The 23,756-nt window shown below is 46.0% G+C and overlaps 1 protein-coding gene across 3 annotated transcripts in view; it reads left to right on the forward strand.

The window, feature by feature from the left end:
• The window catches only part of CLIC5 (chloride intracellular channel 5), a 157,753-nt gene that overhangs the window by 94,138 nt on the left and 39,859 nt on the right, over nucleotides 1–23,756 (forward strand). For 2 of the 3 annotated variants that reach the window (XM_047732579.1, XM_047732581.1), the window contains exons 2-3: nucleotides 17,916–18,025; nucleotides 21,378–21,503. In XM_047732579.1, the coding sequence (XP_047588535.1) occupies nucleotides 17,916–18,025; nucleotides 21,378–21,503 (236 nt within the window). The remainder of the gene's footprint in view (nucleotides 1–17,915; nucleotides 18,026–21,377; nucleotides 21,504–23,756) is intronic. The other variant, XM_047732580.1, reaches the window with a different exon arrangement.

A 23,756-nucleotide genomic window follows, 5' to 3' on the forward strand; every position in this document is an offset into this window, starting at 1 on the left:
ACAAGACTGAGAAGAGAACAATAGAACAGGGTCTGTTTTATGACTTAGTAGAAAGAACCCCATTAAAAAAAGATCTCATAAGAGCTAATTGGGAGAACATGGGGGAAAATTAAGCTTCTCGTTTTAGCTGTGTCCTTTCTCTTCTGCGTCTTCAGAAGTCCTCTCTCTCTGTGGAGAAGTGTCTGCAGAGTCCCATCTAAGGTCGACATTATAGATAAGACATGTAATCACCAAATGACGCTGATCTTCCATCCCACTGTTCCTAGTTGAGGTCTCAGAATTTTCTACATCATGCTTCTGGCATTCTCTTCTAAAACTTGAGAGATGAAGCACAAGTTGAGACGTCTTTGCCATTCCTGAGCCTCCATCAAAAGATAATTTGGAGGGGGCTGCTCCTCAACATTTGGTAGAGTTCAGAAATCTATCTGCTACTCTTAAAGGCCAATGCTTGGCATCACCCATTCTCAACATAGCCCAATAATAGCGAGCTTCCTTCCTTAGGAAGAGCTTGCAAGTGAAGCTATTGTGACTGTTTAAGGGGGCTTAAAACAGTAGACATGGTTGAGGGTTGGCTTAAAGGGCAGAACCCCTAACAGGATTTTTTAACAACCGTGTGCAGCTAGTTCTTTTGGTGCCCTCAAACCAAATAGAGATACAAATCATATGCTTGGTGACTATTGACCTAAACTGACGTTACATACACTTATACTCCAAACCTATGGATGGGGCGATTCTGTTAGAGCTGGAAACACATTTTCACATCCTATGATCTACCTAGTGGTTAATCTGAGGGGTCCTTCCTGTGGATCCCAGTATCAGAATGCAGGAGCAAAAATAGGGGTTTTGGTGCTTGTGAATTTGAGTAGCCCAAGAGCATCATGCTAAATTCTGAGACTTACAGAGAGGATCCCATGGAGGAGAAAAATTCTTGTACCTCACTTATTTTGGAGTCGCTTGGCGGGTAATTTTGTATCTTTATAAAGGCCACTTTTAGGTTTTCGTCTGAGGCACGAAGTGGAGAATTTATAGACTGTTCTTCACCAGCAAGGGCAATTTCCAGCATTTTTTAAAAAAAGATTTCATTTATTTATTCGACAGAGAGATAGAGAGAGAGCACAAATAGGTAGGCCAAGGGAGAGGGAGAAACAAGCTCTCCCCTGAGCAGGGAGCCTGATGTGGGACTCGATCCCAGAACCCTGGGATCATGACCTGAGCCCAAGGCAGACACTTAACCGACTGAGCCACCCAGGGGCTCCTCTTTCCAACTTTTTTTGAGCCCAGATAATATTGCTGAGTGAGTGATCAGGCGCAGGGCTGGACGTTATGCAGTCATTCCTTCACTTCCCAGGCAGGGATGCAGAAAGCCACACCGAGGCAGTCACTAGCTCAACAGTACGTTCATCTTACAAGGCATCTGGGACCAGCACACACGTCTCCTGACAGCCACTGACCAGACAGAAAGCAGGGCGGGCAATCTGTCTTTTGTAACGGTAGAACTTGTGAAAGAAAATATTGTAGGCCTTGGAAAAATTCCCTCTCTGAATAGAACACAGACTTCATCTCAGGTTAAGGCTTCCTGGGTGATGGCCTTGACTATTGTGTGTGTGATATGATTACTGGGGTGAATTTATTTTCTTTATGGGAGTACAATAAATAGAATATTTCCTGCCTTAGTCTGCCATTTGGAAAAGCTTTTCACTTCCCCTCTGGGTCTCAGGGATTACAAAAGACAGACTTCTTTTCAATTATAACTCAGGCTAAGCTTGAGCATACAACTCCGCCAGGGGTGATCTCAGAGTGTGTTTTTCTCAAGGCAGAGAAAGCAAAATGGGGTCTCCTTGACACCAAAACCTGGCTCAGCTTCTATGTCTGTAGCCGTGAGGTTGTTTTTTAAAAAGCAGAAGATATAATGATCCAGGACTCTAGTCTTCATGGGACCTTCTGTAGGACCCTGAAAGGAATTAGTTGGGAGGGGTTGTGGGATAGGAGGGACCGGTTTGTGGGAAACTTTCCATATTGCACGGTAGCACAGAAGACTTTCCCCAGATTGTGTCTTAGTGTGGTAGTGGGGGGTGGTGAGCTGGAGGAAGGAGGGAAGGGCCTGAGGGCAGAGCCACAGTGAAGGCACAGCTGAAGGCTTGCTCTCCGCTGGGTTTTGTGCTCCCCTATCTCCTGTGTGATCTCCCTGGATCCTCCCAGTCATCCCCTGGGGGAGAAAGGGGCATGTGAAGCTGGAGATTTAGCCACACAGCTTCTCCCCTCCCCTCCCTCCCGGGGTCTCAGGACCTTCAGTATGAGTCTGGCTTCTTGTCTTTACCTTGAGTGAATCCTTCACTTTGATGGGAAGGATTCGTCAGACTTCAGTATTTTACTCTTTTAAGAGGGTCAAATGACAGGTAAGCCAGGGCTAGCAGGGACCCCTCCAGAGAGGAATTTTGACAGGATTCAGTGCTCACAGCTCCGGTGATTATGTCTGAATTACTTATATTGATGATTTTGACGGCTTTCAACTGTCTCCGCGCTCCTGCTAACTCCACAGGTGACAGGTCACCTGCACTTCCTGGACCTCGGTTCTTGGTTGGCCTCCTCTGAGAAACAGAGGAGTTGGATGAGGCTGGAGGGATCTGGGTTGGGCTGAGGGTGGGGAACCTCCCAACAAGAAAGCTTCCTCAATGGCTTTCTGAGGTAACGTGCTCAGAATACTATGGAAAGGTGTTTGAGGAAAATCATGGGAAGATGTTGCCTTGGAGGAACCTTTCAGGGTGGAGGGCCAGCCCGCAAGCTCTGTCCTCTCAGTGAACATTCACGGAGCCTGTGCCAGGAGCCAGTGTTGTGCGGGGATCTGGGTGTCGCGCTGGCTCATAGGATTTCTATTCAGCCAGTAGAATTCTGAGCTGCAGATATAAGATTCAGTGATATTTACCTTTTCTGAGCCACATTTGATCCTATTTTAAAGTGTCTTTCAAGATCATCATTTTTACTTTTTTACTTTTTTATCCACTTTATAAATAACAAAACTAAGACTCAGGGGCAGGGGAGGGGGGCAGTTACTTACCCAGGATCACACAGTTATTTGAGCCCAAACTAGATCTGGAACACAGGACTTCTAATCCTCTGCTTTTAATTCACTCCCCTCTTTTGATTAAAGGGCTGAGCAGGGAACTCAGTTCACTCAAACATTCCGGCTAGGGTCTTACCGCAAGCAACTGTCCCAATTGCATAGCACTCGCATCTAAGGCAAAGTTAAACATTGCTATAGTCTCCCACCTCCAGAGTAATTAAAAAGGACTGTGTTTTGCTTTTAAGTCTTGCCTTTCCAACCAGCACTGGAGTAATTTTAAGTAGAGTATTTTATTTTATTTAAAGATTTTATTTATTTATTTGACAGACAGAGATCACAAGTAGGCAGAGGCAGCCAGAGAGAGACGGAGAAGCAGGCTCCCTGCTGAGCAGAGAGCCCGATGTGGGGCTCGATCCCAGGACCCTGGGATCATGACCCGAGCCGAAGGCAGAGGCTTTAACCCACTGAGCCACCCAGGCCACCCCATAAGTAGAGTATTTTAAATGGAAATTGGAGCAACTCTGTGATAAGAAGTTCTTCCCTTTGGCCTGGGCACCCATTATAGAAGCTCTGTCCTTGTTAAGTTGGGGAGGTAAGGACTGATTGGATCTCACATGGGATTTAATAGGCAAAAGTCCGTGTGTTTGGTTTCCAGACTCTGGGGGGCTACTGTTACCATTCTTTCTTCTCTCCCAGTTCCTCACTTACCTGGCAGATGCCTGTAACCCCCTCCACCAAAGCTCTATTCCTTTTGCTTCTATCTGGTCCATGATCAATGGCAAACAATCATGTAGAATTCATCCGTAAATTCAAATGCTTTCAGAGTTGGCTTTGAGAAATGGAAATGGGGAAGATGCCATGTTGGCCAGGGTTGGGGGGTGCAAATGGGTCAGGGACAAGTGGTGGCAGGAAAAGCAGATCTAGGAGACAAAGAGACTTCCAGAAGATAGGGTTTGACTGCTTTGTGGCCTTGCATGTGATTGAGCTGATATCCTCAAACTGGAGAATTTCTGGGTGGGTTTCCCTGATACAACACAAAGGACAAGACCACCTGCTTATGGTTCCCTAAACACCCCACACCGTGTAATCAAGCTGCCAGACCTGCGTCCATGTAGTTGTTTCTGCTCCATGGTTCTCACCCGCTGTTATGCTTGAATAAATCCTTGTCCAGCCCAAGACCTTCCCTGAACTCTTCGTGTCCCTGCTCTACCGTGCTCTGTCATTATTGCACTTCATTTATGACCCAGACATCCTCTCCTTGCCTTTTGCTGCCTCCATGTGGTCCAGTTTTTCAAGGAGAGGGACTGGTTCTCATTTATCGTTGAAATCCTAAGCCCTGCACCAAGCAGGCCCTCAGTGAAGACGCCGCCCTGCCCAAGAGGTCAGGTGACTGCACATGGTTCAGCGTGGGGTGAAACCTCTTAACGTTCCACATAGCCAGGGAAGCTAAACTAGGACTTGAAGGGGTCCCACCTGTAGAAGAAGTGGTATGTCTAGCCATTGCTGGCTAGAGGACAGTGCCGGGGAAGAGGAACTACGAGTGAGCCCATATGACCATGTGAGAGCTTGGGCCTGGTCCCAGTGCTATCTGTCACCCTCAGGGAGGACCCCACTACAGAGATCAAGAACAAACGCGTGTGGAGATGTAACTTTGAAGCTGGTGAGTGAGGCTTTTGGCATTGCTGCTGCACTGACTTGAGGTTCTCCAGACATCTTCTACCAAAATAAGCTCTCCATTCCCAGAACAGCTCCAAATGGTGCCCTTCTTTTAGGGCATATGCAAGGACTGATGGTGGGGGGGGACAATGGTAGAAGTGGGGTGGGAGAAGGCGGGCAGTGATCTGAAGGTGTCTCCAGGACAGGAGTACCAGGAAATAGGAAACCAAACAAGTAAGGGGGAGCACCTGAAGTCTCCCTGAGACTCTGACTCTGTGTTTGGAGTGGGTCTGGGGGCCATTTTTGTCCATTTTTCTTGTAACACATCCCTTAGGTGATTCTATTGTATCCCCAACTGTGAGCCCCACTAGGTCAGAGGTGGCCAGGCCCAATCAAACATTGGAATCCTTTTGAAAGTTTTGAGGAAAAAAAAAAAAAGATCTGAGCCCTACTCCAGATTGATTAAGTCAGAATATCTAACGGGCCCTGACATGCCATCTTTAAATGAGTATTAGACTTCTTAATTTCTATAAACATACTTTGCTGACATTTTATAAAATACTAATTTTGCAAAAAAAATTTCCAGAGGGTCCCAGGTTTCAGTGAACCTATTTAATAATCTTATCACTCAGATTTGATGTTAGTGCCATAGGCTTTTCTTCCGTCATATTGGGGAGTTTGGGTTAGAGGAGAGTGACTGAGCCCAAGTGAGAGGCCAGATGGCTGACTTGGTGAGCTCTCTAACATCTTTCCAGACATCCAGCTTGTGATGTCAAGATGCTTTATCCTAAACTTCACATTCAGACAACGAGAGTAGAGGGCAGGGTGAGTAATAATAGAGAGATCTTCACTATCACAGGATCCCAAACACCAGAGTTTGTGGGAGAAGTGGAGTTTAATGTCAAGATACCTTGTCTGATATGAAGATGATAAGAGTTGCAGGTTCATTCTGGTAATGTAGGGGAAGTGGATTCACGATCAAAAGCTGGAACTAGTTTCTCTAGCATCTCGAATAATAAATAAAAAATAGGTCAAGTGAGGAAAGCCACACTCTTGACAGTGCCCTAATTAAGTGGAAAGTGTGTTTTCTCCACTAGGACTGGTGTTCTCTGGGGCAGGCTTAAGTCAGAAGACATCTTCAAATGAAACCCATGCGGGAAGGAGTTCTGTTTATTTGAGGCTGGAGATTTGTATCTCTCTTTGGTTTCCTTTGCTTTCGTACATTTCTGATGTGGGAGAATTCCAGCTTTTCGCTTTCCTGATGCAAACACTGAGACCCACAGTCAAGCCTCAAAGAATAGCATGACAATCCCATAAATATTTGTAGCAAAGATTCTTGGATAATGAGAGGACACATAGGCTTCCACTGGACTTCAGCAGAAAATCACCCGGAATCTGCCACAACCTGACCGTCACCTTCATCCATCCATCTATCTTCCTTGGGTTCTCATCTTTGGCACCTGAGCCACTTGTAAGCAGTGCTTGAGGAGTGTAGCCCAGCATAGAAACTCACTGATCCTATAGAGAGCAGGCATGCGTGTGCCTAGGATTGTACCGACAGTTCCCTCAACGTACATCCTCTTCCCTGTCTTCCTCGTGGTCAGTGTGATGCTGCCTTCATTTAGGAACACTTTTGCAGCCAGTGTGCAGGGACCATGGTTGCCCCTGTGTTTGCTTTCTCTACTGAATGGATTGTTTTGCACACAAAACCCTGAGCACCAAGGTATTGTTGTATTTTTGTGCCATCAAAGAGAGGTCTACTGACTCTTTACCAAGCCATAGCATTTCACAAACAGGCATGTTTAATCAGCTCTTGCTCAATGTTTGTCTTCTGTGGTCACAATGACTAGAGATGAAAGTTTCTAAAGTGAACATCATGTGTTTTATACCTCCTACCATTCAGTTTGGTAACAACCCTCTTAGGTGAGGGTGTGTCCCCAATTTGCGGATAAAGAACGTGACATTGTGTGTGTGTACGCGCGCGTGTGTGTGTGTTACCTGCTGGGTAACATACCACCCCAAAACTTAGTGACTTCAAACGATGAAGACGTTAATTTCGCTCAGGAACTCAACGTTTGGCTCGAGCTTGATGGAGATAACTCACTTTACTTCACTAGGTGTCATTTGGTACAGTTCGAAGGCCGGGGGCTGGCATCGTCGGAAGTTGCTCTTATTCACCTGTCTGGTGGGGGATGCACCTGTCGGCCGAGCGCTCGGCTGGAAGTCGATTGTTGTACAGTGGATTCCTCATGACCTGGGTTCTAAGGGCAGGCATCCCAAAGGAGAGAGAGCGTGCCGGGCCCGATCTGTACTACTTTTTATGACCTGGTCTCAGAAGTCATACACTTGACATTCTACAACTCATGGAGGCAGCCATAAAGACCCACCCCATTTCAAGAAGAAGGCAAATATAGACTTCACCTTTGGAGATATATGGAACTGGAAATAGGGCTGCCGCCACTTTGGGAAATAAAACCTGCCCCGTTCAGCTGCTTGATATCAGGGCTGGAATTTGAACCCAGGTCTGCCTGACTCTACCCACTGCCCTTTATACTGTACTACTGAACTCTGTGAGGTCAAGGACAAAAGCCTGCTCCTAGTGCAATGGAACTTAGTTGTTAAGTATCATGTCTGGGGCTAGTGGATCACGAAGAGCCTGACTTAGAGGCAGAGGTTTGGCTGTTGGGGGTTACTGGGGCTGGTGCAGGTGTGTGATAGCAGAGTTGTTGTGCTTCCCGAAGCACTGTGGATAACCCTTAAGACATACCAGGACCATGAACTCTGTATTTCTTGAACACCTCTTGGGTTCTCAGGGTCTCATTAAATAAAATGGATAAGTAAATTAAACAAATCACCAAGTCACACTCATGCTAATGGAAGACTTCTCAAGTTTCTTATTAGAAAGGGAGATCGTTTGGTATTGAAAATATTATTAATAAGAATATTATCTGATTTTTACTAATAAGAAAACCTCAGGTGTCTAATAACTGTCAAACTTCCGATTGAAATGAGGCAAAATCTAGAATAATGTAGAAGGGAGTGAGGGAGGCTGAGAGGCAGAACTCACCAGGAAGAATGGAGACAAGCCCTGTAGCATTTCCACATTTTCTTTTTTCTTCTTTTCTTTCTCTTTCCTTTTCCTTCTTTTCTGTTTTTGTAAGCTCAGGGGTTGAATAGAATGTTCTAGGTCTAAGAGCAAGTGTTACTGCTGACTTAGGGAGGATAATCGTGTTGGGGCGCTCCAGAGGGCATCAAGAGTGGAGGGGGAGAGCGACTAGCTGAGGGGGCAAAGGTCAGGAGGAGGACGCTGTCAGCGGAAGAACATGAGGGTCAGAGGCAGAGCGAGCAGCAACAGCAGAGCATTAAGCCAAGCGTGGGCCCTTCTGAGCCCCGGGCCTTGTGTATCCACACAGATGGTGGGCCCATAAAGCCAGCCCAGCAGAAAGGAGGCACCTGGTGACAGGGAGGCTACAGAAACCTGAGGGTTTTTTGTTTGTTTGTTTGCTTTTTTTTTTTTTTGACAGAGAGGGATCACAAGTAGCCAGAGGGACAGACAGAGAGAGAGAGGGGAAAGCAGGCTCCTCGCTGAGCAGAGAGCCTGATGCGGGGCTCGATCCCAGGACCCTGAGATCTTGACCTGAGCCGAAGGCAGAGGCTTAACCCACTGAGCCACCCAGGTGCCCCCAGAAACCTGAGTTTTAAGAAGAGAGGATAATCGAAAGTTCTAACTACAAGAGAAAATTCAAGTAGGAGTAAGTTATAAAGAAAGGGGAAAAAAAGAGAATTGCTTCGGCCCAGAAAGTGATTGAAAGAGAATCATTTTAAAGGAGGATGTAAAGTAGAAGCAGGACGGGTAAGAGGTTTAAAAGAGACCCATTCATTTATTCAAACAGTGTGGACATGAAAGCGTAGAAATAAAAATCCACGTAGGAGTGGAAAGAAGGGCTGGGAGCGGGGGCGTTGGTGTTGGGTGGGAAAGGGCAGCTCTTTCTCAGAGTGTGTGTGGAGGATGGAGGAACAGGAGGTGAATACAGACTCAGCGAGGAATGATACGAAGCTCGGGGGAGGCTGAAGGAAACTCCTAAGAGGCCTCAAGCACAGCCACGTTATGCAACTCAGCAAGTCATGGTTGTCCTTGGGCCCAAAGCCACCATCAGACCAGAGCGGTAACTACTCAGTGTCAAAGGCACCACTGGACCCTGCTCTCTTAGTCAGACACTGAACACAGTAGGCTTCTGGGTATGGCACCCACAGGGACCTTTGGGTGGGGATAGTTACGCAACCCTACCGAGGTGTTTATAAAACCATCTGGTGACAAGGTGTTGATGACAGACAGTGCACTGCTGGGTTACCTGTCTCAGCAAATGCTTTTGAATTTGCCTAGCGTGATGTTTAATTTTTTGTGTCAACTTGGCTGGGCTGCGGTGCTCAGATATTTAGTCAGACATTGTTCTGGATAGTTCTGTGCTCGAGGTATTTTTTGGATGAGCCTAACCTTTGAATTAGTAGACTTTGAGTAAAACAGGTTACTTTCTTTAATGTGTGTGGGCCTCATTCAGTTAGTTGAGGGCCATAATAGAAAGACTGGTCCCCTGTGAGGAAGAGGGAATTCTATCAGCAAGACATAATCTGCTGTTCTTCCCTGAGTCTCCAACCTAATGACCTACTCCATCAGGTTATGGACTTACCAGACCTCTACAGTCTTGTGAGCCAACCCCTTAAAATAATTGTATCTATGTATCTATTTATCTATCTATCCATCCACATACCCACCATCCCTTCCATTTACATACATCCTGTTGGTTCATTTTTTTTTTTTTTAATAGAGAGAATGAGTAAGTGAGAGAGCATGAGTAGGTGGGAAGGTAGAGGAGAGGAGGAAGCAGATTTCCCTTTGAGTCTGAGGTGGGACTCGATCCCAGGACCCCAGGATCATGACCTGAGCCAAAGGCAGATGCTTAACCGACTGAGCCACCCAGGTGCCCTCACATCCTGTTGGTCCTATTTCTAGAGAACCCTGCCTTGGAATTCTTTACATTGCATTGCACAAGCAGCAAGCCACAGAGTGCTGATTCAGCCTTTATAATCCACTTTATGGAAACGCTGACAGTGTCTGAAGCCTCAAATATATACTCGTTACCTGTTCATTGAATGAAAAATGCCCGAATGACCCCAGTGAGTAAAACCTTATGTGGCTGCTAAGAAAAGAGCTGTTTTTTATTTAAGAGGAGTGCTCCCTGTCCTCGAGTAGACCACAAACCACAAGTCCTGTCCCTGCTAGCACAAGGCTTACCGACCAAATTATTAGAGTCCATTCTGTACTGAAGAAATAATCATAATAAGGAATACTTGCTAATAAGGAAAAAATGGGCAGGTCCAGCCAAATATTGCCATTATAAAGAAAAATTCTTTCTTTTTCATGTAATGGGAATCAGTTTCATACTCTACAGATGAGTCGTTTTATATCCAAAGAAAGTTCTCTTCCTGCGGCCTTTGTCACCTTGATACTCTTTCCCTAAGATAACAACCAACCTAGCATGGCAAAAAGCTACAAATCAGAAATCAGAAATTATATCCCCCATTCTATCATGGAACCAGGCTGTCAACCATAGGCAAGTTATTTAACTTCTCTGGGCTTGTTTTCTGACCAGTAAAATGAAAGAGTTAGACCATATCATCCCTGAGTTCAGTCCTAGCTCCATTACTGCAGAATTTTTATTTCTAAACTTGAAAAAAATCGCCTAATCACTTGAGTATTTGGGGATAGTTTTCATGGACCAAAGCAACAAAAATTTGAAATGTGCTGTAAATTAACTTTCTGGAGAGAACTGGAGTTTCTGTCTTCTAGTGCTTCATTTAGAGCTTATCCTTGCTAGGTTGTTAAATGAATCAAACAGGGATGTCTGGGTGGCTTAGCCAGTTAAGCATCTGCCTTTGGCTCAGGTCATGATCCCAGGATCTTGGGATCAAGTCCACCACCAGGCTCCCTGCTCAACAGGGAGCCTGCTTCTTCCTTTGCCTGTCACTCTCCCTGCTTGTGGTCTCTCTCTCTCTCCGTGTCAAATGAATAAAATCTTTTAAAAAAAATAAATGAACCAAGGAACCTAAAAAGCTTGCATTTTGAAATATCAGACATTTAAATATCTGTAACACTCTGGTCCCAATCAAGAGAGAGAAACCATGCAGTAGTTTAAACAGGAGAAGTTTAACCTAAAGTATTAACCATGATAGAAGATTGACCCTAACATATATGAGAATTCTGGAGCTGTAGAAGAATGGCTAATGAAGAGGTTCAGATCTCACTGGAGAGGTTAAAGTCAGCCCCACAAAAAACACAGAAGCTCACTGGTTTGGCGAGGCCAGAGCTGGTCTGGAGTTGTTTGGACAAGCAATAGGCTACCATCCAGAGCTCAGAGGGGAGCAGGTGGTCAGCAATGGTATCAGAGGCATAAGCGGGAACCAGGTATTAGCAGGAGTAGGAGGCCTTCAGGCCACGTGAGGCTTGCAAAGGAAGCATCACATCTGCATGGACACCCCGACCAGAGGCAGGCTACGTGGGGGCTTTGGCTTCTGTGTCAATAGGGCTACACAGTGGTTATCACCAGGCTGTGGCTGCAAGGTGCCACAGGGATCACATTCTGGGCTGTGGCTGGGGCAGGCTCTGCTGGATGTCTTCACACCCACATGGCTGACCCCCAGCCCACACCACAGACAGCAGAAGAACCTCTTCCTCCTGCAGGGTCCCTCTGGTGCTGTCTCCTGAGAAAGACACCTTCATGCTCACTTTAGAAATGCTGAGAGGCACTTCCCCCTAATCTCACAGAGCATTTCTTACAGAGGGCATTCGGAGCTGAGAGACAATAAATTGATAAACGACACAAATCTGTCAAGCTTAAATGTCGTCTGTCCATCCCCTGCTATTCTTTCTTGGTTCCTCTCTGAAAAATTCTTCCCTCTTCCAGACATTGGTGCCTACAGATGACTTTGGGACAATTAATCAGCTTCTTCTTATCTGCAGACAAAGCTCCATGTACCTGGTCCTTTCATGGAGTGTCTTAAACCAACACTTCTCAAATGTTGTTCATGACCTCTTGGGGTCCCTGAGACCCTTTCAGGAATTCTGGGAGCTCCCAGCTATTTTCAAAGGAATATAACATCCTCCTGGGGTTGAAATTTCATGAGTAAGGTTGCTGGTGTTTTAGCACAAATCAAGGCAGTGGTACGAACAGGACTGGGAGTCACGTGCGTGCAGAAAAAAAAAAGAAGCCAGTCTCGCTTATGAATGTCCTGGATGAAGTGGCAAAAAAAGTATATAATGGAATAAAACCTCAACCCTTGGTGCGTGTCTTTTAAACATTCTGGCTGAAGAAATGGGAAATGCATGTAAAGCTGCTGGGCTGCATTCTGAAGTCAACGGTTGTCGGAGGAGCAGCTCTTGCTTGTTTGAGTGGAAAGCCGAACCAGCCGGTCTCTCACAGACCAGGGTTTTTAACCTGAAAGAGCAGGTGGCAGACAAACTATGGCTCCTCAGGCTTGGTGTCTGCCAGACTCTTTCTGGAAAATCCAGGAGATGAACTTGGCATCTCAAGGCTAACCATGGACAGTAATGATTGCCTATGATCCAATACAAGGTTTCAAGAGAAAATGAGGATATTGGGAAACAGATACCAGCCCCCATGCACTTGACCGTGTCTCTTAAACTTCTCTGATGAGCTCAAGTGGTGCTATTACTGAATGAAATATTTTGACATTGTACGATGACATATATCGGCCTTTGGGAGATCTGTATCATTCAGTGAAACGCTGTTTACCAAATGACGAATTTGTGATGTTAAAAAACCATTCATGGGTGAATGCCCCATTCATAGTACGAGATAGATGAATGGGTTTTAGTGGAACAGAATAACTTGGCTGATAGGGTTTCAAATTCCATCCACCAACTAGGTTTTAAGAAACTACCATTTGAGTTTCGGTATGGTATTAAAGAAAAATGCCTGCGATTATCTGAAAAAGCTATTAAATTACTCCTCCCTTTTCCAAGTACATATCCGAGTGAGGCCAGATTTTCTTTTTATACTTCAACCAAAAAGCAAAAGATTGAAGGCAGAAGCCAACTTTTATTAAGTCAGACATTAAGGATTTTGCAAAAACATAAAACAATGCCACTTTTCTCACTCAACTTCTTTCCTTAAAAAATATACTTCTTTTATTTTAGAGTATTATTTATGTTAACATACAATATATTTATTATCATTGCCATTATTATATTTAAATGAATAAGTAAACAAAGATTAAAAATATTTTTTAGCTTTCATTTATAAAACAATAAATACAAAAAGCTCTTTGGGATTCTCAGTGATCTTTAAAAAGTACGTAAGAGCTCTGAGACCAAAATGTTTGAGGACTGCTGTCTTAAATCTCCATTAGTCACTTGAATTCACAAAACTGTAGGAATTTATAAGTGTGGTAGTAGAGACCAATAGACAAAGGTGACTTCATTACTCAAGGTCGCACAGAGAATCAGTGACAGAGATGGCTCGAGATCTGTGATCTGCTGCTATGTTGTGTCATACAACCCAGACTTCTCTGGGACGCTCTTCAGAGCACCAACATTGCAATTTTGAGATACTCAAGCCATAGATAGGGTGCGATACCATCCTCCCCTCAAAATACATCTGCTCAAATAGGAACAGGACCGACTAAGTTTGTGCTTATTGCTACTGAGGGCAAAGTAAGTAAAACCTGGCCCTTGTGTGGGGGGTAACCAAGCTCACCTTTTAGAGGGAGAGACTACATGAAAGGCACTATCTCATAGCATACAATATGACTTACCAGGCAAGTAATATAATGTATATTCATACAACCTATATAATTCTATTATTATCGTAGGCAATATTATATATTATAGAAGTTTTATTGTATCTCTAGCATATATATAGTAGAGTATAACTTACAGTAAATACATTTACTATATCTAGGAAAGGGGAATGACTTTGGGGTCACAGTTGGCTGGTAATTCTGCACATGGGCACAGCATGGCAAAGCAGAACTGTGAACTTGGAAAGTTTGCCACCAGCTGTATACCATGCTTTTTCTGACACTTTCTGGCTTGCATTTGTTTCTGAGGGCTGTCATAACAAATCACCATAAACTGGATGGTTTTTCCCATACACAGAGATTTATTCTGGAGGCTAGAAGTTGGACATCAAGGTGTCAGCAAGGCCATGCTCTCTCCAGAGGCTCAGAGAAGGCTCCCCTTCCTCATCTCTTCTAGCGTCTGGTGTTTCTGGTGATCCTTGGTGTTCCTTGCCTTGTAGAGGCAGGACTCCAATTTCTACCTCTGTCTTCACATGAGCCTCTCTCCTGAGGTCTGTGTCTATATTGCTCTCTTCTTATGAGCACATCCACATATTTAGGGCCTGCCCTAATCCGGTATGACCTCATCTTACCTTGATTACGTCTGCAGAGACCCAAATAAGGGTGCACTTAACATTCTGGAAAGATATGAATTTGGTGTGTGTGGGAGGCATTATTTAACCTAGTATACTGCTTGTTTGCCTGCCTTCAGCATTTACTGTTCGCAGCCTCTTCCCCAGCCCACACATTTTCCCTCGCACTTTTCAGGGCCTGGGGTCCCGTGGTACCTCACCTGGCCGATTTCTGATGGTGTTTTGAGTGGTTGCCACAAGCTCCCTTCCTTTAACCCATGACTTTAACAAAGGGCTTCTCTGGGCCACTTAGCTGCTGAGTTGTGAAGGGGGAAAGAAAGAAAGAAGCTGAACAACTCCACAGTAAAACAACAAAAACAAAAAACCCCAGCGGAATACCCTGATTTAAGAAATGGGCTAGGGACTTAAATAGACATTTCTCCAAAGGAGACGTTAAGAACCAACAGGTATACGAAGAAAATCTCAATGTCACTCACCATCAGGGAAATGCAGATCAAAACCACAATGAGATACCACCTTATACCTGTCCGGGTGGCTGTCGTCAAAACCCCCATGTCAACAAGCACTGCTGGGGATGCAGAGAAATCGGGACTCTGGGGCACTGTTGCTGGGAACGCAATTGGGAGTAGCCACTGTGGAGAACAGTACGGAGGTTCCTCAAAAACCTGAAAACAGGACTTCCCTATGATCCAGCAATCTCGCTTCTGGGTATTTACCAAAAATAACTGAAATCGGGATCTTGAAGGGATATCGGCACGATCCCCGTCAGTGCAGCAGGGTTCACAAGGGCCAAGCCGTGGGAGGAGCGTACGTGTCCGTGGACCGGTGAATGGATAAAGAAACCGACTGTGCTATATACACACTGTGGAATAGTCTTCAGTCTTAACATGGAAGGAAGATCCGAAAATGTCACGCCATGGATGAACCTCGAGCACACGATGCTAGATGAGTTCGGTCAATCATAGAGAGACAGATATTGCCCGATCTCATTCGTAGGAGGTCACTAGAAAGTCCATGTCAGAATCAAAAAGTGGAATGGTGGTCACCAGGGCTGGGGGGAGGGGAAACGAGGAGCTGCTATTCAGCGGGAATAAAGTTCCAGGTGAGCCCGGTGAATCAGCTCTAGAACTCTGCTGTCCCACGCTGTGCCTGTGGTCATAGTAATGTATGGTCCACTCACAATGTCTTGGGGGGAGGTCTCATGGTAAATGCTCTTACCCCAAGAATGGAGAAGAAAAGAGAAAAAAAAGAAAAGAAGGAAAAAGAAAAGGAAGCTGAACATCCTCAAATGTTATTTCTATGGCTCTTTGGCAATTTTTGTTTCCTGGGTAGCATCATGATTTACGATAGAGCATAGTTGTCTGGGCCTATCGTGATTTACGGCAATAGGGAAAAGGTGGGAAGCTGTGAAAGCCAGCATCCTCTGCACCTTGGGCACAGCTACGGGTGCAGGGGTGGAAGGGTGGGACGTGTGCACACAGTCCCAGCACTGTCACCTTCAGCTCTATGACCTGGGGCCACCAGGTTATCTCTTTGGGGCCTCAGGTTGGGCTCCGGGTATGGCTGCAGGATCTGGAGCCAGATCGCCTGTGTTCAAACCAGGGACCGTTAGGCTGGTTCTCTCCTCTCTCTGTGCCTCAGTTTCCACATCTTACAAAAGGGTGCTAATACCCCACTACATGGGCTTCTCATGAGGAATAAATGAGTTAATATTATATGTGAAGCGTTTTGAACAGTACCTGACAATGTAGACATGAGTTGTTGTTCTATGAATTTTCTGTCCAGCTTATTAGAATTCCAGTATTTTATTAGTTCCTCCTTCAATTCCCTTATCATTACCCACCCCCCCAGCTACCCCCACCAGAGGCAAAGTAGGTGACAGTAGGTGGATATGGCTTTTGGTTTTGTTTTTTAATTCTTTCCTTGTCACTTCTGATGAGCCCTGGGGAAGATTTCCTTTGTCAGGATGTCTTAAACGACCAGGAACCAGGTGCCTGAGGAGTGCTTCTTGGGAAGGCCTTAGGGAGCTGACATTATAAACTCCAGCGAGCACCAAGCTATTATTAAATTAATAGTCGCCTGTCTGAGTGAGGCTTTATCAGTAACTCTAGCTCTGTGGGTAGGTGTGTTGCCCACAATGTGGCCTCCCACCTTTCCGATTTTGTATAACGGAGCCTGTGGTGTCTCAGCTGCTCAGGAGTGGGTATGTTTGCAGCACAGAGGAAAAGCGAGACCTGAATAAGGATGGGGCTTTGGGGATCGTTAAGAGAGAGGTAGAATAACTGTAATTTCATAGCAATTACCTACAACCAACACCGTCAAAGGCGCCAGTTTTCCGTGATAAACCTGAGCCTCTGCTGGGAGCAATTTGCAAGGTAGAAATAAGCATACAGTTAGACTCTTACGTATGAAAAAAGCATCAGCCCCTCCCTGTCCAAATGCCACAGCAAAACAAACCTCAGAGGGGAAAATACTGTGTTGCATTTTGGGAGTGCATTTTTTTTTCTCCTTCTTTAAAAAAAAATCTTAATAAACCCTCATTCCAGTATGTTGTTTGAGTTGTTTCCAGCTTTGCCAGGAAGCCCGGGGGCCTCCCAACCACCTGATGGGGCCACAGTTTCCAGGGGAACCACCAGTGAACTTGAGTGAATGAGTGATTTCTCCCCCTAAGTACCATGTCAGGGACCCATAAACCACTCTGTGGAAATGAATTATACAGAGATCAGTTACCCAACTTTTTTTTTTTGTTCATGCATTTGCTGAAAATGAAGTCGTTATAAAATACATGTTTCTGCAGCCCACTCAGAAATAAAACTAGGCTCATATTTCAGATGATAAAACAGAAACAAAAACAAAAATGAAAAAAACCACACTATTTTGAGAATGGTCCTGAGAAAGGGAAATCTAGTGAGCAGAAGAAGTATGCAAGCACTCAGGAGGGCTATCTGATAGTGTTCCAGCCCTATCTGCCAGCCAACCCCACAGGAGGCCACAAGCTCCTTGGCTAAATGCATTTTTTTGAATCCCCTGTTTAATTTTCTCCAGGGCCTTGTACATATGAGTGAATTTGCATTAATCAAGTAAAAGGGATAGTTTAACAAATGATGGCTTATTGATGCTGAAGGTCAAGTACTAGTCAGAACTAAGGGGGCTGTTGATTAAAATCTTGAGTCTGCCTTCTAGATATAGAGAGATGGGGTCAAAGTCTGAACTTTTTTTTACTCACCATATATCATGGAGCAAGGACCAAAGGGTACAACAGAGTAAACTAGAGAGGAATGTAGTTTGGCTAGGTATAGCCAAAGAAAAGCATTTCTAATGGTTAGAACTACCCTCAGAATGGAGTGCTTTGAGAGATACAAATTACTGGTGTGTGAAGACATTTAGGCATAAACTAGATGATTACCTGGAGGTATAGAAGTTGGTGGTCCAACATCATTTATGTTAGACTGTGAGATGTGGATGGTCTCCCTTTATCCTGAGATGTAGGGTCCTATGGTTTCAGAAAGTTATAACTACATAGTCGCCATGCTGGGAACTCAAATTCAGTCCAGCACCTATTTACTGAGTCCTTACCGTGTGCCAGGCGTTGCCTGGCATAGACTTGAGGAAAAGGACAATAACCTAGGGCAACTGCCTTTGAAGTTAGGTTGGGTCATGGTTTTAGTCAGTTCTCCATTGGGCGTATATTCCTTCTTCCCAATATGCACATGCTGATTTAGGACTCTGGTTCTTTCTCTTCTTTCTAGGCTGGAATTGATGGGGAAAGCATTGGCAACTGTCCCTTCTCTCAGCGTCTCTTTATGATACTCTGGCTGAAAGGCGTTGTGTTCAATGTCACCACTGTGGATCTGAAAAGGTAAACAATGCCATGTTAAGGAAGGATGTGTTTGGCCACACGAACGGAGAACTTTCTATGAGGGAGGGCGAAAGCCTGCCCATGGCTTCCAACAGCCTCCTGCTCTCACCGCATGGACCATGTGTCTCAGGGCCCATCCCCACATATTAGAGAGGAATGACTGAGCATTTCTCTGCCCAAACTAACGAGGTGTTAGTAGCAAGAAAGTGGGAAGGAATAGATATTGGATATGCAATAGAGAGTGGCCCAGAGGTAGACATACATATCTTAAAATCCAGGAGTCAGCCATTCCAGCGGTACTAGCATCCCAAGCTGGGGGACCCTAGTAGGACTTCAGATGTAAGGCTCCTGAGTTTCCAGGCTGTTGGCATTCGACCATCTCCCCTGCATTGCTCTCATTTTTGGAATTCCTTAGTGTGAGCATTCTGAATTATAGGCTGGGATGGAGAGTTGCTTATGCACTTTTAATGGTTGTTAAAAATACCAGGGATCATTCACTATTAAGAGCCACTCATTTCAGGCCCATATCCTGCTTCTTGTCTTCTACCTGTCCTTTCAATGCAGAGGAGCTCAAGGCTCCCTCCCTGAGCCTCTAGCATCTGCCTGTATAGCTTCTTCCCTGGTGAGCGTAACATATTCTACATGTCACCTTTATGTAGATTATGCTATACCCAGGACCCTGCCATCTAGAAATCTCTAGAGCAATTTCCACTTGGCGTTTTCTATTATCGCTTTAAAATCTAGATGTCAAAACTTTTATCTGTCGTTTCCCCTTTGAGTTGAGCTCCCCTCCTGAATCCCTGGGTTCTTCCATTTTCTAAGCACTGGAGAATTTCCGGCTCCCTTTTCTTGCACCTCCCTTGTCAACCAGTCGCCAAAGGCAGGGCATTGTCCCAATGTGCTGCGGATCACCTCTGAGGCCTCTCATCCGTTCCCTAAGCTCACACTGGGGTCGGGTCCCACCACTGCCAGCCAACTGCCTCTTTGTTCTTCCAACTGGACATCATCCTTCCAGGTTCTCTCTCTCTCTCTCTCTGATCCATCCTTTATGTTATCCTCAAGTCATTCTTCCTAAAATAGTCCTTTAGTCATGTGGTTCCCCCACTGAGAAAACCTTCTGATCCTTCCCGTTGCCCGTGGAATAAACCCGCCTGTAGCTCTTTGTCCGATCTTCAGTGTTCCCATCATTGTCTCCCAACGCTTCTCACCGCGACCTAGCCCCCTCTGTCAGGCTGGACTCCCTCTCGCCCTGTCCCCTATAGCGGCCAGCCCCGGCTAGGAGGCTCCCTCGGCTTCCCAGATGCTTTCCTGCCTTCCTGAATGGACAGACCATGCCCAGGCCCCAGATTTCATCCTCCCTTCCCTGGATTATCATCGGCAGGAGTGCGCTTGAATGCTTGGCTGGGGATCGGAATGGGAAAGGAAGCCACCTCAGCGTTCCTCAGATGCTTATGTTGCTCTTTCATATCTGTTATCTGACCCACCAACGCCCATGGAGGTGGGCTGCGCAGTAGCCCAACTCCAGGTCAATAGATAAGGAAACTTTCTTACTGCAATAAATAAATTAATTAATAAATAAATTAATTTACTAATTTTTTAAAAAGGATAGAAAAGGAAAGAAACAAAAGCAAAGAAGGAAAATATATCTATGAGACAGAGTTAAGGACTTTAAAAAAAAAACACACGAAACAACAAAGTTCAGCAATTTCAGAGAATATTCGTTTCTTATCCTGGCACCACCATCTGTTGGGCGAGTGACCTGGAACGAGGTCCTTCTGGTGGTCTGAGCCTCTGTTTGCTTGTCTGTACGATGGGGACAGAAGCACGGCCTCGTCTGCAGAGGACCTGTGGGGATGTCGTGAGGCAGGCCTGGGGGAGCAGGTACGTGTGGGACTGTGCCTGGCTCAGAGCAGGCAGGACACACTGACTTTTCTTAGCATCGCCCCTTCCCTCCGGAGCTGGCGAGGCAGTCAGGACAGAGGACCGACACAGATGAAACAGTCCGTCAGTTAGACCTGGCCTATCCACCTAAACACGAATTGCATAATTTGAGCTAAAAACACTGAAGAGGGTCCACGAAGAGAGAGGTCCGCAGCTGACCAGCCTCTCTTTGGCTGGAAGAGCAGCATCCGCCCTAGGCAGCACTCCCCAGCGATGCCAGACTCCAGGGGCCCCTGTTCTCTTGAGTCACAGGGGGGAAAAAAAGAGAACTCTGTTTCTTTAAGCCACAGAGAGGTAATGGCTGAAAAATAAAATGAGTATAGATTTCGCCGCCCCGCTGAGAACCCAGGCACTTCTGCCTTGTGTCAGCTCTGAAAAACACGAGGAGGAGGGAAAGAATGTCCTCTCATTGTCCAAAGGAGGGACGCCCACCAAGTAAACAAAGGGACTGAGTAGATGAGATCTTAAAACCACTCTCCGTCCCAGCTGTCTCAGGAGTTCCAAGTGCCACACAATGTAGCTGGAGAGGATGTGTGTTTAAGGAGCGATAGGGGAGTAGCACCGTAATTGAAATTCTTCCCTTCCCCTCCCAAACTGATTACGCCAGGAATTTGTTTCATTACAGACTTCTCTTCCCCTTGTTTACTTTTCTTCAGTTGCTCTATCCAATGTTTTTGACTCCTGACTCCCGCAAGGGTTATGTTCTCGGCAAGAGCATTTGGGGTGAATCTGATGTTCCAGCCGGGCGTAGGGATGCGTGCTTTGTAGTTCCTCCTCTTCCTTACTGTTTCCTTTGGCACTGCTCCTGCCCCATGCCCCTGTCCTGGCCCCCATCCACCAACCCTCCTTCTCCCACTGTGCTCCAATCTTGCTCTTGCATTTCCACTACCTGGTGGAAGCGTGGAAGCACGCCCTTAGGCATGATTGGGGCCATGGTGACCCCAAGGCCACTTTCTCTCCTGTTGCATATACTCTTTACAACACAGAAGATAGCTCTTAGTATAAACATAAGATGTAATTCATTGATTTTTAAAGTTTGGCATCCTGAAGAGTACATTTTTGTTAAGCTAAGTGGCAAGGGACCTTTTGAAAGCAGAGCCCAGCCTTTGCCCTGGGTATTAAAATGTTGGCGCTCATTTAGACGGCCACCTGCCATCACTCTGCTTTTCAGTAGAAGGCAACTCCTTCATTGTGACTTATTCTCATGACTTCTGCAGGACAGGCCTCCTGTATCGCACCACATTCCTTCAGAACTTTCTTGAACCTCCCCTGCTCTACCCGCCCCCAACCTAAGTCTGTTTTGCCGAAAGGCATGCTGGACAAACCGGGGGTCTAATTTATAAGTTGTAGGTTCTTCCAAAGTTGAGATGCCCCAGTGTAAGCCACCTCCTGAATCTCAATCTCTCTACAGAAAGCCGGCCGACCTGCACAACCTTGCCCCTGGCACCCATCCGCCCTTCCTGACCTTCAACGGGGATGTGAAGACAGATGTCAATAAGATTGAGGAATTCCTGGAGGAGACTTTGGCTCCTGAAAAGTAATGAGCTGCTTATTTCTGAAGCTAAGGGCAGGGGTGGGTCCGTGTTGGAATTAGAGAATCACAGTGTTAGCTTCAAGGAGGCAGATTTCCAAAGGAGCCTCATCAGTCCAGAGCATAGAACCCTCTTCTCAAACCCAGAGAGCTGCCAGTCTTAAAACTGCTCCGCCAAGTCCAACTCCAAGAGTGGACAACCCTATGAATAGGATATACCTCCTCAACAGAAGTCTGGGAAGGGTGCCGCCTCTCCATCTCCCTACATGAGTCCTCCCCCGTTCGTTATGCCTAAAAGACCCCTAAACGAGGGCGAAGTCGGCCTCGTTTTAGAATGAGAGCTGGAAGGCTGACGAAATTAGAGTAAGCCAGGAGAGAAGTAACCCTATGACTTAAAACCATACCCAAGTATAAAGTCACAAATCTGATCAGGTCTGGTTGAAGCCCATAATCAAAGAGGAAAAAACTGACTCCTCTTCTAAAGTCAGCCCTGAAGGTTTGAGGGTGGGGGAAGAGACCGGAGGGCTATAGGCTCTCTGGTAGAACAGCTGCTCCTGATGGAAAAATGGGTGCAGAGGGAAGGAAAATGAATTCTGAAAGTTATAACAAACTAGACTCGTTCCTCATACTCTAGTATAATCAGGGATTAGAACAAACACACTGTTTTGTTTTAACTAGAGGAAGATTCCATACAGGTAAGTCTCACACATACTCCATCCTGGAGGAGAGCCACTGAAAAGTTTGAAGCAAAAGTGTTCAGACTCAGGTTTCAGGCTTACTTTGGGGGAGCGGGAGGATGAGCAGGGCAGAGGAGGGAGAAGTTGGAGGTGAAGAAATCAATTAGTGGAAGCCACCTGGTGATGGTCACAAAAGACAGGCCATGTGGCTGAACTAAGGCAGTGACCGTGAACTGGGGGCAGAGAGAGGAAGAAAGACTCAGTATCTACTCGGCACCTAAAATAAGAGGGATTGGGCCACTGGAAACCAAAATAAATGGATCTTGTATTTATTTTGAAATTATATTTATTTATCAATACTTTTATAGTCCTCAAGTGCCCTGGGAGATAGATATTACCTAGTCTTGTTTTACAGCTGGGGAAACTGAAGCATTGAAAGGTTGAGTCACTTGCCCAAGGTCACATCTCTAACGAGTGACTGTTAAATTAAAATTCCCAGTCCATGCTCTGGTTAAGCCTTAACGTTTATACATTCTTCCTAAAGAGTATTCTTTGTCATCCACCTTAGGACGGTTTAATTTTATACTTAGAGTGGAAAGCTGCCTCCGGCCCATTGGAAGCAGCTGAATGTAGACTTTAAATGAGGGTATTGATTAAACCGGCCATAACCACTATCTCAACCACCACCAGAAGCCACAGCATCCCCGAACAGGACGCCAGCCAGCCACTGTGCTGAAAGTATCCTGGGAGGGCTCTGGTGCCATCCCCCAATTCTGCGACTCAGCCTTGTCGCTGGTGCTGGTTTTGAAAGCCCATAAGAGAAAATGAATGCTGTCTGCAGTTTAAACCATGCATGGGGGACCCGTATGGGACTGTCCAGGGGGAAGCTACTTTCCTCTGAGGAGTAATACTCATGCTCAGGAGTGACCACTACTCTCTAGGCCAGTGGGGAATGGGAAACGGGAGCGGTGGGGAGCAGGCTGTCCCACAGGTCCTTTGCCAGGCCAGTCGATGGAGGTATGCAGAACTGGGCTGAGCCCTGGGCCTGAGGCCTGCTCTCCTAGTTCCACCAGCCATGTGGTGTGCCCCCTTGAATGTTCCTTCTCTGCTCGAAGCCTCTGTCCCATCCTGTGGAAAAGGATGACCGGAGAGACTCTCCTGTTCTTCACGCCCACGTTAGTCAGGCTCTCTCCACCCTGACCAGCTGTGCCTTTCCCAGGCTCTTTTTCTTCCTCAGGGATGTCCAGCCCCACATCCACAGTGTGGGACTCCCAAGAGGGCCTGGGAGATCCCCAGAGGCTACATGCCCCCGGTGCACATGTACGTTCTTCCAGAGGACAACCATCGTCAGATCCACTGTCATTTCATCAGATTCCAAAAAGTTGCCATGATCCAAATAGAGCTACCCAGTGTTTGACACAGACACTCCCTCTTCTCTTGCCCCTCCACACACATTACTTGTCCTAAGTTCTGCTACCTCTGGTCTATGTCCTTTTCAGGACTGTAGTGGTGTGTGGGAGGTTTTCCTTCATGCATTTCTAACGTGTCAGTGACGCAACAGTCCACCACACCCAAGTAGCAG

This window comes from Lutra lutra, chromosome 6 (assembly GCF_902655055.1).
Source record: "Lutra lutra chromosome 6, mLutLut1.2, whole genome shotgun sequence".
NCBI classification, from domain to species: Eukaryota; Metazoa; Chordata; class Mammalia; order Carnivora; family Mustelidae; genus Lutra; species Lutra lutra.